The sequence below is a fragment of the Molothrus ater genome, chromosome 9 (genome assembly GCF_012460135.2).
Source record: "Molothrus ater isolate BHLD 08-10-18 breed brown headed cowbird chromosome 9, BPBGC_Mater_1.1, whole genome shotgun sequence".
NCBI lineage: Eukaryota > Metazoa > Chordata > Aves > Passeriformes > Icteridae > Molothrus > Molothrus ater.
Genome location: NC_050486.2, coordinates 24,802,903 through 24,822,703, shown reverse-complemented (window position 1 = coordinate 24,822,703; position 19,801 = coordinate 24,802,903). Strand labels below are relative to the sequence as shown.

The 19,801-nt window shown below is 38.3% G+C and overlaps 1 protein-coding gene across 1 annotated transcript in view; it reads left to right on the top strand.

Annotated features, from left to right (window-relative positions):
- The window catches only part of FAF1 (Fas associated factor 1), a 147,966-nt gene that overhangs the window by 24,179 nt on the left and 103,986 nt on the right, over positions 1 to 19,801 (top strand). The window contains exons 3-6 of the mRNA XM_036387834.2: positions 7,731 to 7,777; positions 10,609 to 10,817; positions 13,889 to 13,980; positions 14,335 to 14,423. Of these exons, the coding sequence (XP_036243727.1) occupies positions 7,731 to 7,777; positions 10,609 to 10,817; positions 13,889 to 13,980; positions 14,335 to 14,423 (437 nt within the window). The remainder of the gene's footprint in view (positions 1 to 7,730; positions 7,778 to 10,608; positions 10,818 to 13,888; positions 13,981 to 14,334; positions 14,424 to 19,801) is intronic.

The window sequence follows — 19,801 nt, the reverse complement described above, 5'->3', positions numbered from 1 at the left end:
CATGTGTTTGACAAGTGTTTAGTCTGTCATTGAGTCATGTTGGGACTGTGTGAGTAGGAGAAAAATTAAGTAAATTATTTAAGAACAGCATCTGTGCCAGTGCTGTGGCTATTTTGGAAGTGAACGTTACTTGAGAAAATTTTTACCACAAAAGCCAGGAGCCATCTACACCCATCAGACTTTCAAAGCAGAGTGTCTTAAAAATGGATTTACTTACAATACTGTTGAATATCTGAACAGTTTCTAGTTTTATTTCAATAAACTCTCCTTAGCCTGTCCTGAATTGCTGCCCCCCAGCAGAACTGCAGAGGCTGTTGGAGAAATACTGAGACAACTTGCAGGTTACTTACTTCACCTTGGGATTTTCTGCTTTCCAAACTTTTAAGCTAAGTCTTGCATAACTATTTTTTTTGATTATAGATTAGTTATTAGGCAGCTGGCTGATTACAGCGGGGGTCACTGGAACACTGTTGGTATTTCATGTTATTGTGGCTTTTCAGTGGAGGGGCCTTAGGCTTTTGGCAGTACTTCTATGACTTTTTGTGTCCTGAGTTCTTGTGCCCTGAAATTATTTCCCTGGTAGTACTTTCTAAGAGCTAGTATGTTACAATGAATCACTTAAAAAAACCCTCTTTTTTTTTTAATAAGACTGAACAAAAAATATATTGTCATGAGGTATTTTATTCCAAAGTTTGCATTTTAGCGTTGCCATTCAAATTTACATAAAATTACTAGGAGGGGGTAAAAATATAGGAGTTCAGAACATTTTCCAATATTCATATCAAGGCATAGCCTTTGATTTATCCGACTCTTCTCCTTTCTATCTATTAATGTGTTAAGGAGTAATAAAATATGTTTTGGAATTAAGCATAAGCATTCCTGTCTTTTAGAAGGTGAAGCAGCATTAATGTCAAAGCTGTGACATTCATGACTAAGACCAAGGCACTCGTGTGTGTGTCAAAGCAGAGACACCTCATGGGCTACTTTCCCTTTCTGTGTGAATGAGTTCTGAGTGGGTTGTTGAGAGTAGATTGTTTTCCTTTATTCCTGCTGAGCTAGAGTCAGCTCAGGTACCTGCTGATCCTTAAGCTTCTTAGGAATCTGTACAGGTTCTTTACTTTCACTATGCCGGGGAAATATATTCAGTTATGAATTTTTTATTTCCGTTGCACTCTGTTTGGGGAATTAGGCAGTGACAACATAGATATAAGGAACTCTTCAAAATGTAGTGGGTTTTTCTTCCCTCAGAATTTTAGAAGTATATCTAACTGCTGAAAGGCTTCCTAGTGCATTTAGGCATGTTGTAGGAGTGACAGGAAAAAATTTGCTGAAGCCACCAAAGATGTAGGGAGAAATGGGAAACCCACATCTAGAGTGCTAATTGTAAACTATTTCAACGCGTGCTCTCTTGCTGATGAAGTGAATCATCTGTATGAATGTATTCATGTGGCATTTTTTGATGAAATGTTAATTTTTTGCTTTATTAGCAATCCTATTGTTTTGTAGCTTTTCATGAAGTATATTTGTTGTAAAGAAAGCAAGCTGAAATAAAGCAGAATGCATAGAAGACATTTCATTGTAGTTCAATTACGGTTTTTGTTAGATTTTAACCACGATGGGGACAAATGTTGTCATTCTGTATAAACTTTGTGGGTGTAACTTCACGTCTAGCACTTGGAAATACTTTGGAGACTTGCAAAGCTGGGGAGATGCCAGCAAGTATAACATAAGCTACAGGAAAAAGCTGACTCATTCCTTTGCCTTGAAAAGCCTGCCAAAAATAACACAGGTAGAGATTGCTTCTCCTACTACTGAGGCACAATTAGTAATTTTGTTATTTAAATATTACTGAATTAATTAAAAAACCTAAACAGAATAATAATTTTTATTACTTCAACTCATAGCAGTCAATTTTTGTAACCTCTGAAAGTAATGGTTTCAAAGTAAATGTGTAGTAAGGTGATCTTGTTTGTAAAAAGTCTTTTTCTGGTTAAAGTGATTGGTATTTCTGCAGAAGGTTTAATGGAATTTCTTGTTTAAAATACACATCTCAGACTTGCTTGGAGCAGGTGAGATTTGGTAGTTGCATAAAGCTGTTCAGAAGGCTCATTCCTCTGCTTGGGAATCTCAGGGTCCAATCTGCATGACTTAATTAATACAGTTGCTTTCAGTAAACCTTTGTTGTATTAATCCACACCGACTGCAGGGTTTGAGTGATACTTACAGGATGATTTTGTCAGCACCACTGACTAAAACTTCTGCTGTTTATTCTGGAATTTTCTACTTTTTTATTGTTGTAAACTGATTGCAAGAGAAGTCTGTGAGTGGTCTTACTTTTTATCCAGTTTCCCAAAATCACAGTATGAGGGTCCGAGCAAATGTTTTGATGTGTCTGTACCTAGCAGTACCCATTATTACCAATTCTGTTGAAAATTAGCCCAAATCAGTATTTGCAAAAAGAAAATTATTAGAGGAGCATGATTTCAACACATTTACTGTTATTACTGGGATATTTGCATACAGCAGAGTCCTGTGAGTTAGTTTCGTTTTAAGAAGTATTTCTTTGCTCAAAAGGAACTAATAAATCTTTGCACTTCTCCTGTTTTGCTTTACTGTTGCATGTAAAAATATGTTCCTTTGTCACTTAGATTTATGGTTTGGAAGTAGTTTGAAATTCACTTTTGCTTTTTCAGTCCTTTCATGGATGCTTTGTCTCACTAATGTTTTCCTTTATCATTCAGTTATTTGTTTTTCCTCTTTCTGGATAATATTTGTTCAGTTTTGGGGTTTGTTTCCTTTCTTTTAAAAAAACCTGTCCTCTCCATTGTAGAAAGCATTTTGAATTATATTGTCCATTTATTTTGTTTGAACATCAAATAAAAAATGGATTTTAAATCTTTAGGATGTTTATGATGTGAAAGCAGAAAATTAGAGTAGGAGTATTGTATGTCAGGGAGAATATCACATTTAGCCCAAATTAGGAGTGGAATAATTTGCAATGGACTGACAATTGTAAACAGTGCTATAATGACCCCCTTTTTTGCTGTGGAAATATATAATAAAATACAAAAGAAAAAAATTAAAAATTTATTATGAATTCTTAATGAGGGCTTTTTAGTGTATTTTGTTACACTTCTTTAAATTCAGCAAATCCTCAAGCACAGATGAATACAGGCTAATATTTCCAAAATGTAACAGCTAGAGTTTTTTTATTCTGCAGAACTCAAAACCACAGTGTGTTTGTGTTTTGTGTCATCTCACCCTCTGCAGTGAGGGTTTGTATGTAAGTTTTGGTATTATATTCACTTAAATAATCAGAAAAATAAATCTAAGATTAAATGCTGAAAGAGTCAAAGATTAAAACAAGGTTTTATTTGTTTTGAGTATGAAACAACAAAATGCCTGGTTTTTTTGTTCTAATTTTAAATTCTGTCCTACAAGTGGCTAACACCTCTTCCTATCTTTGCCTCTGTTAATGTAGAAAACAGCATGGGGTAAACTTTCTGCATTTGTGATGTGGGAGAAATCATTTTTATATTGAGAAGATACTAAGTGTATAATAGGAAGGAGAGGCAAAATGAATTGTAAAGAGACAAAATGCAGAACTTTGGTTTTTTAGCTTGCCAGACGTGTTAAACTGAAAATAAAATCTGAGTTTGTAGCATCTGGAGGAGACTGTAGATTTTTGGAAGTCATAATAAATGAATCTTCTCATCAAAAAAGCTTTTACTGAGTTCCACAGAAATAATTAAATATGTGGTTTATGAGGCTATTGCCTTAAGTTGAATACATGACAAATTTACTAATGCTGTAAATCTGACTGTGTCAGAAAATTGGGGGGTTGGAAGAAAATGCCCCATGAGCAAGTTACTCCATTATAATTCCTTGTGACCTCCTGGAGCCCTTGATGCCATTTGGTTGGACACCTTTGGGGTTTGGATCATTTACTGTGACAGTTCCCATTCCCCTGTCTGGAGGTCTCATTTGTGTACTGTGTTTGTTTAGTGTAAACCTCCTCAGTTTTTACCTAAACTCTGCGAGGGTTTTGCTAAGTGGGCTCAAGTGGTCTCACTGGCTGAGTGCAGTCAAACCTCAATAAGGCTTTTGGAATTCTCTGGGAGCAGCTTGTGCTGGTTGTGTTGAGCTGGTTTGGTTATTTATCCCAGTGAAACTCGTGCATCTCTCAGGTGTGCAGGTTATTTACATCTCTCCAGCCTCCTCCTCTGAAAGGATTGTTCTTCCAGCTCTGTGCTGCTCAACTTGCTTTCTCCTTCTGCTTATGGGTGTGTTTTATGGTGCCCTGCTTTGGAGAGTTGATCTTGCTTTGTGCTTTGTGAAACCTTTTGCTCTTCACTGGGGTGGAGCTTGCAAAGGAGAGATTTTCAGGGGTCTGTATCTGTCAGCCAAAACCATGGTGTGCTGTGGAGGTTGGGAAGGAGAGGGGAGGAACACGAGGTGGCCACTGAGGAAAAGCTCCCTCCTCACCCAGTGCAAAGCCTTTAACTGCTCTTTTGCTTGGGACTGCCTTTAACTCTTAATATCCCTTTTAAATTCTGGAAGTTTAAAAACTACCTCCCATCTGTAGTTCGTGAAGAGGAAGGAACTCCTTGCCTCATTTGAATATTCAATCAGTGTATGTAGACTTCTGCTTTTAAATAATATGATTGGTAAATCCAATCCATCTTCAAACTTTGTGAAAACCACTGAGTATTTACTGCTTGTGAGATGAATATTTGTGCTATCGAAAAACCCACATTATTCATGGGACCCTGGGATAAGAGTCACTCTAAGATGTGCTTCATTATTTTTAAATGGTTAGCATGGAAATTGTGTATTTTGAAGAAAGTCATTGATGTTGTTTCAACAGTTAATTAAGGAATGGTGGTTCTTGGTTTTCTTTCTACCACTGTTTTGTAGTCATAAAAGATAGTCACAATTAATCACAACTGACTAATCTGGTGAAGTTAATAATTCCCTTGAGGAAAAGTTTTCTAAATTTCAGTCTGCTTCACAGTGTTCTTCAGGTACCTAAATAATTTCAGAATGCAGTGGATTTTTTATGTTGCCCAAACTGTTAATGAATTTGGTAACATTTCATTAACCCGGATGCTTTATTGTTCCCTATGTTTTTGGGAAACAAAAAAGTTGGATTGAATATATTTCAATACTGTAACTTGGAAGTGTGCTGCTGAAAAAAACCCACCAAAAATATTGTTACTTTGAACCTTTTAATGGGCACTTATCAGTCCAGTGTTGTCACATTCTTGACATCCTTTTTGTTTAAAAAAACCCCAGGATTCAGAGTATTTTTATCAAGATAAACTGTGCTATTGGATGGTGGAGTCACAGGTGCTTGAGACTGGGAGTTGTTTCTTGATGTGTTTCTGGCCCAAAGCAGGTCCAATTAGGTCAGGTTATGCAGTACTTAATGAATTTTTAAATAAGCTGTTCCAATTCCTGGCTATATGATTGATAACCCTAAACAAAATGTATAAATCAAGAAGAGCCACATTCAATTTATAATTTAATGAAATAAATTGTGGGCCTGGTAGTTGTTTGAAGGTTGTCATCAAAACAGAAATTATTCTGTTTCAGGATGGGACAGTGTTATGGCAGAATTAGTGTATGGATAGTGCTGAGACACACCTAGGATTCTTGGCTTTGGGAAAAATCTTCTGAAGTCCCTGTAATTTTCCATTTAAGGTGAACTTCACTGTTTAAATAGTGATAGCATTAGCAAGCTGTGGTACCCTGGATCCAGCAGTGTGAGAGCACAGAGTGCTGCTCCCCTGGCATCACTCTCAGCAGCAGGTTATTGGGAGCTGAAAGAGCTTTCTGATCCAGACATGGCTTCTTTATATCAATAACCCATACATAGATTTAATGCACTGGTTATTAAAATTGTTTTGAGAGTAGCACACATTTTTCATGACTATAGATTAGCCACACAGGGTGGTTTTGGTGATCAAAGATCCCTGTTTGGAGAGACAAAAAAAATGGAATATCTTGAAATGTTTGCATAACCATAGAGATGTGAGCCTCTTTCAAAGGGGGCTGACACTGGGGAGGAACAGCCTGGAGCAGATCTTGCCTTAGTAACGTGTTCTTGTTTTAATTTTTTTTTTATAGTCACAACCTTCTCCCAATGAAATTCTAAAGCAGATGGTTGTTCCTTTTTCTTTTTTTCTCTGCAGGGTCTACTTATAGCTGTCTTGTTAGAACATGGATATTTAATATTTATGCAGTATGTACATGTGCACTGCTACCATTTGCTGTCTACATTATTTTAGTCTTCCATCTTGCTTAACAAACAGTGTCTGGACTCTTCAGTTTTACAGTGTGGTTAATAGAGGTCTTTCCATCAAAAAAGCACATAATGCTTCTGCTGTTTTTTTCTTATTCCTGTGCCCCTTAAATGTCATCAAGTTTACAAAACTGGGCATATATGAACAAGTGAGTTATTCAGTTTAAAAGAAAATAGCTTGAAGCCTCTATTGTATTTAACCCCTCTAACTAGGCTCAGAAGAAGTTTGAGCTGATTTAATCCTCTGAGACAGAGTTTTGACAAAGTGTGAAAATTCCACATTGCTGTATTTCTTCACAGCTGAAGCAGCTTCTTTTCCCCAAGTAAAGAGAATTTTGTTGCACCAGCAGATGATTATTAGTGTAGGTTTTATGGTACAGACCCTGTGTTTGCTCTCTGTATCTTACGGATGCAAAATAAAGGATAATTTTGTCTCTCAGCCAACTTTATCTGTTGACTGACATGAATTAAATGTATATTGCTGAAGAGTATGGGAGGGAGAAGCCAATCCAGAAAAACCCAAATAAACCAAAACCTCCTACTCTTTCCTGGAGGTTTATTAGATGAACACCACCAAGAGCTGTGTATGACTGCAAAAACCACAAGGATGATAAATTAGACACGTTGTTAGAAAGAAACCACTGATTATTACCATGCACAGTGGATAAACTGATTTAAAACCTGATCTGGTGGGAAACTTTGTTTTCGCTGTAATTTGATACAGCCTCATGGGTTGTTGCTGTAGCTTATGGGTACCTCTGACCTTTTTCTTCTCTGCTTTTTAAATAATTATTAATGTAATATTTGTTTCTAAGTGCAGGATAAATCTTATTGCAGTATCACAGTGACTTAGCTGAGTTCAGCAATAAAACATTATGACTTCATGTAGCCTTAACTATTAATAGAAATTTTAAAAAAGTCATATTTATCTATTCAGAGAAACAGAAACCATAGCATTTAAATCTTGATTGCATCTATTTTTGTGTTTATTAAGCACTTACTTAAGCTACATTTTTTTTAATGTCAGTTTGTACAAATGGTGTTGATAGGTGATGACTGTCAGTAGCTCAGTCACAGGGTTTGACTTTGTCCTCCTGGAGTACCAGGGAATCTGTGAACTGCTAAACATCAGTGTCCCCTTCTTCTCTGGGCACCAGACACTCATTCACCCACTGTTCTGGCCAGCAGGTCAGGTGTATCTGATGTATGAGGATGGATATTAGAAGTAGGTATGGTTCACATGGGTCTGGTTTTTATTTTATGTAGATCCCATAATGATAATATTGCTCACCAAGAATATTCACTGAATAGGGAGCATTCTAGGGCATGTTTTGAAGCAAACTAATCACTCTTCAAAACATATTATAAAAGTTCTGATGTATTTTTGTTCTGCATGCTTGACTCAAAATTTGTTTTCTCTTTTCAGGCAGCTATAAATGGTGTTATACCACAAGAAAATGGCATTCTACAAAGGTAAGCACAGAGGGCTGGAGTAGTACATGCAGGGAATGATGCTGGGTAACAGTTACTTTTTTTTTTTTCCTTCCTGAATCCTAAGAAGATGACATAATTCTCCTTTTAAAGCTGTTTCTGGAGTCACAAATTCTATTCCTGGCAAAGCTGATTTAACATTCAGTTTTTCCCATACTGATAGAGGACTAGCTCAAACATCTGTTCAAAATAGTTAACTTTTATTTTATTTTCACTGGTGGTAGGGTCATTCTTTGCAGGGTTGTCTCTTTACAAAGACTGTGTTTTGGTATGCTTCTGGCTAAGTATTTCTTTTTCCTTATGCATTTATAAAGGTATTGATATTCCATGCTTCCCTATTTCTGGCCAAAACCATTTGTACTTGGTTTTTTTTTTTTAATTGAATTACAGGCAGGAGAAACTGTGATAGATAAAGTAAAGTAAGGTTGTTCCCTTCTAAAAGTAGTTTTACTGATTTTCTTTCAGCTTCTGAATTAAATTTTGGCTTACACACTGATGCTTGGATATCTTGAACTCACTGAAATTTGATCTTTTAAGTGCTGATGAGGCAATTGAAAACAGCAGATCAGGAATTAAGCTACCTGAGAGAGACAGTAAAACAGTGTTTAAAAATTTGTTCAGAAAAATACTTAATGTACTATTTAAAAAATTTCAATGAAATGAAATATGATACATAATATAGGTAAAGTGGTGTTTGACATCCCTGTCAATACTTCCTAATTCAACAGAGTCAGGTTTTGATTTAGGATAAAACTAAATCTGCCCAGTAAAGTTACTAAACATATATTTACTGTAAGGCCTGTTTAGTCCATGTGAAATCAAGTCTTGATTGTGGAGCACTCTTTCTGCATATAAGTTGTGACCTCCAGGCATTTCTATCCAAAATCCCTGAATGTTTGATTGGGTAAAAGAAGCTGGGGAATAGTTAGAGTAGTTAATGCCTGTCTTCAATCACAAGGTGATTTAACTTACATTTTCTTTCACAGTAATTTATTAATTTTTAGAAATTATTAGATAGTCAAATGTGTTTCAAATGGGTATTTTTGTTCCTTTGTTTTTGTCTTGTTTTGTATTCTTGCAGTGGAAGTGGTTTAAAGGAAGCTCAGAAGATTTAGAAACCTGCTTTCCAGTGGTTTTCAGATAAGGCTTATTTTACTGATGTGGGGCTTTTTATGTTCTATTAGAGGTTGCTAGTCAGATATGTAGGATGCCTTTTGTGGTGGAATCAAATAGAATTAATGCAACTGGACTTGAAGCAAGTTAATTTATTGAAGAGAAAAAAGTACACTTTGTTGTATAATTCAGTTGCTTGTTTTGTTATCCAGTCCTGAGAACTGGGATATTCATTGCTTCTTGGGTCTACTAACAGAATTGTTACTTACTTGTACTTAATTCATATTTGTCCACCAGGCTGAAGAAAATAACATATCACTTGGTATTTCTACTTTTTTAAATACTGAAAATTAGGCTGTTTCCTGTGCTCCTTAGAGCTCTGACGTGGGCCTTTGACTTTTGAGCCATAGGTCTGAGAGTGTGGGTCTTTGTAGCTGGGCATTCATCCTTCTGAGCATGCTGATGTGAGAAGTGAAGGAGCCCCTTGTTTTACAAGCATAACATGTTTTTCTGTTTCAAATGTGAAAGGCACAATGATGGGATTTGCAATAGCTGGGTACTGTTGCACTTCTGTGACATGCATGCCATCCACATTTGCACTTTCTAAAGTTCAGACCTCCTCTAAATGACAGATTTGACCTGCTCTAGGAAGCATTTCCACTGAGAATCTCATGGTATCTTAGAGATCAGAAGGCATTTTTCAGATAAGTTCTGATAAGGAATTGAAATGAGACAAGTTATGTTGCAGCATTTCTGAAATCCACCATGAGATTCTGTAACTGCCCAGCATCTTCCTGGTAAGAACATCTGCAAGGCAACACCCCAGGCTTACCTGATGAAGTTTCTTGCCTTCCAAATTTGATTTCTGTGCATCATAGGTTTTTTTGGGTTTTTTTTTTTTTTTTGCATGGAGTAATATTCCTGAAATGTAATGTTTTATTACACTTGTTTCCAATCCCAGTTATGTGCTTCCTGTGGAGAGGCTCACTGAGGAAGATGAAGTGCTTCTGGGTAGAGAGGGTTTTCCAGTTTATTCTGACCTGTAATGCTGTGGGTATCCTTGAGTCAGGTATGGAGACATCCTTACATGAATCTCCAGGAGCCCTGGAGAATTTTGAACTTGAAGGCAAGCTAGAGTTCAGCATTGCATTGCTGTTGTACTTCTAGGTGTTTTCTTTTTAAACACATGCTTCATTATCTTAATTTATTTACCTTAAATGTGTATCTATTTTCATATCTGACTTGTTTTTTCACTAGTTTGGTGTGAGAAAATACCTATCTGTGTGCAGAATGTTGAGCTGTATTTCTTATTCTCATTTCCACTGGATACTAGCCCAATGATGTAGAAAGCTGGTTGTTGCCATGGTGCCAATTTTTATATGGCCACAACACTCCTGGAACAAGAAACAATCCCTCTCCTCAAGATAATTCTGGTATTAGGTACATAGTGGATTTAAAATGTTTGTTTGTCACCAATGCTGATCTTCTATGGCGCTCCTGAGCCCTGAAAGGTTAAAATTGCTAGTACAGAATTTATTTTTTCATTTTTAATAAGCATTTTTCTCAGATCCAACAGCAATAATTCAAGAGGTGTGTGCTGGACTGTAGTAAGTGAATAATACTGTCATTTTGCTTTCCTAACTTCTGGCTAGACATGCCAAGCTGTTCTGTTGACATCATCTTATTTGCCTGTCTTTCAGTGAGTACGGTGTAGAGACTTTGCATGGACCAGCGTACGGCCCCAGCAGTCACTCTGCTGCAGCTTCCTCAGCTCCTTCCTCCTCCTCAGCATTTCGCCATGTAGTGCCATCTAGACAAATAGTGGAAAGACAGCCTCGAATGCTGGACTTCAGGGTTGAGTACAGAGACAGAAATGTGGATGTAGTACTTGAAGACAGCTCCACAGTTGGTAAGGATTTGTAAAAATGAGATGAGAGCTGCTGTCGTGAAACTGTTAAAAAAAACAAATGAAAAAGATTCAACCCCAAGAATCCAAGTCCTAAAGCAAAGCAGAACAAAATCTCCCAAAAAGAAAAAAAAAGAAAGATCCCCCCAAAAGTGCAGCTTCCACAGCTACTAACCATTCTCAAATCTCTTTACAGCTTTAAAAAAGCAAAATTTCACTAATCCATGGTAAAGGTTAGTGATCTATCAAATATTTATTTTGAAATCTAGTTTTCTTATTAACTTGCTTCAGAAACAAAATGAAGATTAATAATTAAGTTGAGGCATGAAAATGTAATTTGGGATAGGATTAATGTAGATGCAAGCTATTAATAAGTGGATGATCTTGGCATTTCCTCTTTGAATCTGTATGGCATCTCTTTCTGCACAGGATTAGTGACAAGATTAGAGGAATTCTTCCTGGTGTGAGGAACATCATTGCATTCTTCATAGTTCAATTTTTATTTGACTCTTTCGTTCAAATTAAGATTAATTCTCTCAGTTTTATTGTCTTTCCCTAAAAATGATGCATTTTGAAGCAGTATTTTAGAAGTACGCTAGTGTTTCAGAGCATGTTATTTTTTACATTCCCCAAATTGGGAATTAATTTACTTCTGCTAAGGAAGAAGAGTATTTTCATATTTTATTTTTACAGAAGAGCTTATACAGATCCAAATAAGGAGCTACGTGAAGGAATAGTTGATGAAAGCAATTTTCCGCGCTGCAGCCTTTTGTCTGGGATGAAATTTGGAAATTTTGAAACTTTTGATCCTGACTTGTCCTTTCAGCAATGGATTTGGTGTTGGGTGGCGCCACCTAGCGGCGATCGGTTTGAATTATCGATGGGTGTTCTCTGTTTTCCTTTGTGCTCAGTTACGCCCATGGAAATTGGACATCAAAATCTCATCAGCTCGGAATTTTTCAGCTGTGCTGCTTTGATTTTTCTTTTCTTATTGACTTCTTAATAGTTGTCTTTTACCTGAAAGCTGTAGGGCAGAAGGCAGTTTGTGTAAACTTCTGTATTTTGGGATTAAAGATGGAGGGCAGCCTTGTGTTTAAAGCCCTTGGAGAAGTGAGCAAGGCAAATTTTAGAACTTCAGCTGTGGACTTGAGGGAATAATAGTTTTTGCTTTTATGGGGATCTGCTTGCTCATGAGAGGCTGCCCAGGAGGGCAGAGGAGCCCAAGAGAGCTGGTTGATCTTCAAGGACAACCTCTTCAAAGCACAGGAGCAGTTCCCTCCAACATGCAAGAGAAGCAAGCATGTCAGAAGGCCAGCACAGAAGAAAAAAACATTTCTGGCTGAACTAAATTCAAAAACAAAGTAGCCAGAGCTGGAAAGTAGTGAAGGGCTGCCCAGCAGGAGCACAGAGATGTGCAGGTTTGGAGTTTTGGAAGACCAAATCTCAGCTGAAGGTGAAACCACTGAGGGGTTAGAGGGGTTTCTGTAAGTACATCAGCAGGAGAAGAATGGCTAAGGTAAATGTGAACCTGTGTTCAGTGGTGAGTGCTGAGCTTGGTCTGTGGGAAGATTATGAAGTAAATATTTCTGGAAGCACTTTTTGAACATGGGAGAGAAAAGAAGGGGATTTGGAACACCCAGCATGGATTTACTAAAGGCAAATTGTACCTAATCAGCATTATTTGCCTTTTACAATTTGATGACTGGCTCAGTTGACAAGGGGAGAGAGTGTCACTGTGGCTTTAGTAAGGCCTTTGATGTACTCTGCTGTTGTATTTTTCTAACCATAATCTTAAGATAAAAAACTGATCAAAATAAATCTTAATCTGCTCAGAGAAGGTGCTGATATTCTGGAGGGCAGGGCTGCTGTTTAGTGGGTCCTGGACAGCCTGGAGAAATGGGCTGACAGGAGCCTCCTGGAGTTCCAAGAAAATAAAGTTGAAATCCTGTATCTGGCATAGGATAACTCCATGTTATCCCCACCTGATACCTGGCTGAAGGCTGATGGGCTAGAAAACAATTTAAGAAAAGGGATCTTGGGTGCTTCAGCCATGAACTCTTGCAGTGAAGAAGACCTGCCATGTCCTAGGCTTTGTTGGCTAGAGTGTAGCAGGTGGATCTCAGGAAATCATTATTTCCCTCTATCCAGCTCTTGCCAGACTGCATCTGGAGCACTGTGTGGGGTTTTGAGGTGCTCACAAGAAGAAAGATGATGACATCCTGCAATAAGTCTGGTCAGGGCTCTGGAGCTCTGGGCTAACTGGAGGAGAGGCTCAGAGAAGGGGATTTGTCCAGCCTGGGGAGGAAAGGGAAAAGCTCAGAGCTGACCTCTGTCTGCAGCTGCCTGCTGGAGAAGATGGAGCCAAGCTTGTCTTGGAGGTGCATAAGAATGGGAGGCAATAGACACATCAAAAATTCACATTAAATAAAATGATTTTTTTTTTTTTATTGTGAGGGTGGTGAAGACTGAAACTGGTTGGCCAGAAAAGTTGTCAGATTTCCATCCTGACATGTTCTAGAGCCAGTTGGACAAGTCATTGACTAAACTAGTTTAATTAGACCTTTGAGTTAGGCTTGAGTCACATGAACTCCAGAGGTACCTTCCAGCCTGAGTTACTTTGTGACTGTAATAACTACAGGGGCAGAGGAGCATCAACATGTACAAAACATTGGGAAAGCTGTCAGAGCAGTCAGTGGCATGAACATTCCAGTTCCTTAGGTCTGGACTAATGCTAATGAAATTTGCTATCAGAAATATGCACCCTCTTTAAGTCTGGTGCTCCAGATAGCACAGAGCTGTGTGTCTAATAAATATGGAATATAGAATTACCAGTATATATGTCCAAATCATCAAATCCTTGTGTGATTCTCCAATCATTCATGCTTTGTGATTATTTTTTTTAAACTTCATTTGTCCTTTACTGTTTGAAGAGTATCTTACAGGGGTAACTGGACTGAAAATCCTTCTCTTAGTAAATTTTTCCTTGCTCTTGTTTTCTAAGTTCAACTCACTGCTGTTTGAAATAAAGCAGTAAATGTGTATATTTTATATATTTCCTTTGTTTTTCTCTCTAGGGGATATCAAACATATTCTAGAAAATGAACTTCAGATTCCTGCATCTAAAATGCTGTTAAAAGGGTGGAAGACTGGAGATGTAGATGATAGTGTAAGTTTTCAACTGTGTTTTCAGTTAACTGAATTCAGTTTCAAACTGAGCATCTGTGGGTGGGAATTACAATGCAAGAATTGTTAGTTTCAAACAGTGTCAGATGTCTTGGGTGGCACACAAAGAACTCTTAATCTAAAACATTGCAAAATAAAATCAGGACAAATCAGTTTGTCTTTGGTTTGTATAGAATGTGGCCCACCTACAAAAATGATGTTTTAAAGTAACAAGAATTGTATCTTGAAACAAAATATTTGCTGATACTGTAAATACATACCTATGATCAAAAAAAAAAAAGAAAAATAGTCAGAATTGGTGAATGTTTTATATTTATAATGATTTTTCTCCCCTCAGACTGTTTTAAAAAGTCTACACTTGCCAAAAAATAATAGTCTTTATGTTCTAACACCTGACCTGCCTCCTCCTTCTTCAAGTCATTCTGGGTAAGTCTTTTGGCCATAAATTCTATTTGTATGGGTTTGGGTTGGTTTTTTGGGATTTTTTTTTTTTTTTTGGTTTTTTGTTTGTCTGTTTTGGTTTTGTGTGGGTTTTCTTTTTGTGTTTTTTTAATGAAGCCATGTGTGTATTTGTAGGAATCTGCTGTCAGTAAATACAAAATGTTTTCACTACACTAGTGACTGTTGGGATGAAAAGAAGCTTGTTGGGGTTTTTAAAAGTTTGGTGGGGTACACAAACCTCTTAGGTACATGCAGAATTTTACATCTCACAGATGTGATGACTTAACAGAAATCTAGTCTCTGTGAAAATGAAAGCTGGCCTTGCATAAGTTGCTGCTTTTATGTTGGTCCATTTAATGTATCTTATAAATCTGTATAAATCATTCCCATCTGATGAAAGTTTTCTTTATGAAATGTTTGTTACATTATTTTATCTTGTACTTTTAAAATGTATGTAGATGGGCTGAATAATTAATTAATATAAATAAATTAGTTATTGATTAATAATTAATTATTATTAATCAATAATAATTGATTAATATTGAGAAGGGTATATTTTATTACTGTTTTGAACACTCAAGAAGTAAGCAGTGAGTGTTGATATGTCACAGAATCATCAAAGCTGCAAGAGACCTCCAAGATTATCTAGTTCAATCCACCATAGCCACCTCTGAAACATATCCCAGGTGCCACATCCAGGCATCTCTTGAACACTTCCTGACTTCACCACATCCCTGAGCAACTTAATCCTGTGCTTAACCACTCTTTCACGGAAAGGTGTTTTTCTAATACCTAATCTGAACTTGCTGTGGTGCAATTTAAGGCCGTTTCCTCTCATCCTTCCACCTGGGACATGGCAGTGGGGACGGACTCATTTTTTTGAGGAGTTTGGAGAGTGAGAAGGTCACCTCTGAGCTGAAAGCTTTCTCCAGGCTGAGCACCCTGGGCTCCCTCAGTCACCTCAGGACTTTCCTCCCCAGCTCCATTCCTGTCTCTGGCCCTGCTCCAGCCCCTCCGTGTCCTTCCGGAGCTGAGGGGCCCAGAGCTGGGCACAGCGCCCGAGGTGAGGCCTCAGCCGCACAGGGGACAGTCACTGCCCGGTCCTGCACCATACCTGCTGAAATCCAGGTGCCACTGGCCTTCCTGCTGAAATCCAGGTGCCACTGGCCCTCCTGCTGAAATCCAGGTGCCACTGGCCCTCCTGCTGAAATCCAGGTGCCACTGGCCCTCCTGCTGAAATCCAGGTGCCACTGGCCTTCCTGCTGAAATCCAGGTGCCACTGGCCCTCCTGCTGAAATCCAGGTGCCATTGGCCTTCCTGCTGAAATCCAGGTGCCACTGGCCTTCCTGCTGAAATCCAGGTGCCACTGGCCCTCCTGCTGAAATCCAGGTGCCACTGGCCTTCCTGCTGAAATCCAGGTGCCATTGGCCTTCCTGCTGAAATCCAGGTGCCACTGGCCCTCCTGCTAAAATCCAGGTGCCACTGGCCTTCCTGCTGAAATCCAGGTGCCACTGGCCTTCCTGCTGAAATCCAGGTGCCACTGGCCCTCCTGCTAAAATCCAGGTGCCACTGGCCTTCCTGCTGAAATCCAGGTACCACTGGCCTTCCTGCTAAAATAAAATCCAGGTGCCACTGGCCCTCCTGCTAAAATAAAATCCAGGTGCCCCTGGCCCTCCTGGCCACCTGGGCACACCTGGCTCGTGTTCAGCCCCTGGCCAGCGGCACCCCCAGGTTTCTTTCTGCTGTCAGGGAATATTGCGAAGGTTTGAAAATGAAATGATGTTATATGGTAAACACTCTTTTAACGTAATTAGCAATTTTCTTCTGTGTGTTTCGCTTTCCCGAAGGCAGCCCTGTATGTGGTATTTCCCAGGAAAATGGGAATTTTCCTCGGTAGCCGCTAGAGGGTGCGAGGGAATTGAGCCTGCCAAGGGAGCTGCTCCGGAGCGGCGAGCTCAGGGATGCCTTTGGAGTGGAAAAAAAATGCACGGATTTCAGCTGGTCCGGAGAGGGAGTTGGCTTTCTGCCCTTGTAGGTGATAGGAGAATATTCTGTTGGTGAGAGGAATTCTTGGAGAGTCAATAGAAATTTGTAGCTGCCTTCCTAAGGACTGAAAGTACTTTGTATATTACTAAATGGTACTTGTGCACATTAGCATGTAGTCTGTGGAGGAATTAAGAATGCTGATATGAATTACAAAAATAATAACTATAAGAAAAGGAGCATTAAGAGAGGGAAGAGTAGCACTGGAACAGAGGGTGGTGTACAAGAACCGTATGTGCAGACAGGAGCTGTATTTGTGTGTGAGGACAATAACCCATTGTACCTTGGCAGATATTTGAAGAACTGTGAAAAGACACTACAGCTGCTAATTGTTCCATTTCCAATTCCAAAATTTTCTACCCAGGTATTGCTGTATATTGTAGTTTGAATGTTTTAATTCTGGAGAGAAAATTGGAGTCTGAAGAGAGTTGTTTATTGCAACTGCAGTAAAGTATATAATAACAAACTGTTTAAAAACAGTTCTTAGCCTTTTTTATTGGATTAATGGTTTTAAAGAACTTTACGTGACAGTAAAATCAAAGTAGTTGTTACCTTTTATAGTTTATATTTGTTTCATAGTGGAGATTAGTTCTGGATATTTTTAAGATAAAAGTTGGTAGCTTTGGGACAGCAAATGGTGTCTAATTAGTGGCTATTTAAACACGGATAATTTGAAGGCTAGATCATCTTCCTGAAGTCATAAATTCTAGATGAAAGGGGAGGCTTGCCTCCAATTAAAGCATCAATGCAGATCAAAACACATCTAATTGAAGCAATGTACCAAACCCAGTTACACTGTTTACTGCCTACTGTTAGGTCAGTTATTATTCAGATTAGTTTGTTACCCACAATTTTTGAAAGCGTCATGCTCACATCTATTATTAATGGATGTTGAGGAACTTTGCCTCTTGCTCTGGGAGTTCATCTGTTGTTTTCTTCAAATGCCTTCTGTTTTGAACTAGAGATAAATAGTCGTGGTTTGAATATCTCCAGAAAGTGATATTTGAAAAGCCTGAGATTCCAGTATGTGATATTTTATCTATATGCCCTTCTTAAAAGGAACAGTCTGGCCTCAGCTGTGTAAGATCCAGTTTTTGTCTGTTCTTTATAGTGAGACAGAACAGTGTCTGAAACATCCTATTCCAACATATTGGTATGAAGGCATTGAAGTTTATTGTGACAGACTGAATGGGCTTAACCCAGAACTGACTGAATACCAGCATCTAAATGTAATGGCAAAGTGATCCTGCCTTTTAAACAAACAAAAATCTCCTGGGGTATCTTTGTTCATCAGTGGCCTACCTAAAGTTTTTACAGGTAATAGAAACCCAGTGAATTACTACTGCATGCTAGTAAATTGAGGTGGAAAGATTAAATTTAAATGTCAAATACCACATGTATTGTTCCACCCTACTACCACAATTTCAGCTGGCAAAGCCATACTTATCCATGCACCATATCCAGAACAATAACCAGTGTTCTGTGAGCTGTGGACATAATGAAATCTGATTTCTAGTGAATTCCTGCCTCATCCCAGCAGCTGCAGTAATTCAGCCTTCTCCTTCCATACTTCCCATCATCTCACCTACCTCTGATGCTGCCTCCAGTTGTGTATTTTGTAGGATCTGTGTAATATTTTGTAGCATTTGTGTAATAATTTTCCCCTTGCACAGAGTATCAGCCTGTCCTGCATCTGCTCTCCAGCTCACAGTCAGGTAGTACCAAAGGAAAGGAGAAATCATGTCCTGTGGGTAGTTCTGAGAGCACTGGCCAGGGGTCACCTGGATGAATATAAAATACTGCACTTTTAATGCAGCCTTTTGTTGCAGTGGGTGGTAATTTGGGTCCCCTTCCTCCTCCTGGCTGTTGATTTACACCTGGTATTTGAGACCTTTCTAGCACTATGAGACCTCCTTAAAACCAGTGGCTATGTTCAAAAGTTACCAGGTGGAGCAGAATTTACCAGGCGGGTGGAGACGAACACGATTTCCCTTGGAAAGCAATCCTGAAAGGAAAGATGCCAAAGAATGTCCATCATTCAGCATCCATGGGGTAGATCCCTTGCACCAGCTTTGTCAGATTAGATTAATCCCTTCCTCAGCAATTCCTTCCCTTTGTTGCCTTGGATGCTTCTTGAAGGCTGAGAATACTCAGTTGAGGAAATAGCTTTAGGAGAATGCAAGAGGGAAGCATGAAAAGTGTGAGCTTGGGAGTCTGGCCATGGAGCTGGATCATCCAGATCATCTCTCCTTTCTATCCTGTGTGTTCTGGGAGATATTTTTTATCATTTTTTGTTGCTGTTGTCATTATAATGGATATAATGTATTTTATACTTCCCTTGCTAAATAGCTGAAAGTCAAAGATACTTTGTTATACTTGATGAATCACTGGAAAGTTGAAAAGCATTAAAACCCCAGGTGCATACCATGGAGATTATTAGAAATAATGCAATTTTGCTAAGTGATTGTAACTTGTTTAACAAGTGTAATCATCTGTGTGGAAAAGAAAAAACCCACAGATGCCTTTTTTCAAGCAATAGGTCCATATATTGCTGAATGCCTCTGCTTTAGATGATTGCAGAGCAGTGGTGGTGATGTGGTGTCTTGTTGTACGTTATCAACTGTAGCAGAGTGTTAATTAAGAACGATGTAACCTGCAGCTCCAATTATTAGTCCTGTCTGTTTAGCTGGACAGGAGCAGTGCCTTGCTTTAGTTACTTTGAAAGCTTCCATAAGAATGGTAAGATTAATGTTTTATTTTCCCATCTGTTCATGAGACAGTTTAAAAATCCTGAAGTTTAAAATGAAATAGAATGTAAACAAAAGGGCTTCTGCTCATTTACATGTTAGCCAGATTTGCTAACTGATTGCTGTTTGAACCTAATCTACCACCTCCTGCTGCATTAGCTACAACAAACATTACATTTACATACTGATTTCTTATTTTGTTTTAATGTAAATAATCTGTAATTACAGTAAATTTGGACTTCTGTTGACATGAGCTTATATAAATCTGTAAGTTTAAAATGGAAATGTTAATTACCTTGTGTCATACCTGTTTATATAAAAATCAGAGGTTTTGGGGGAAATCTCTGTGTGACTGAGAAAGATACTGCCTCGTGAGAAATACTGAGTATTTCATAAAAATACAAGGAATGAAAAGGACCATTTACATATTATTGATTAAGGATCTACTTATAGTATCAAATTCTGAAATATTACTAAAATTTCCAAGAAAAATGCTGTTGAAAAGCAAAGTATTACATAAAAAAAACCAGAGCATTAATGTCATACTTAACAGCAGATAGAATCAATCTGTTT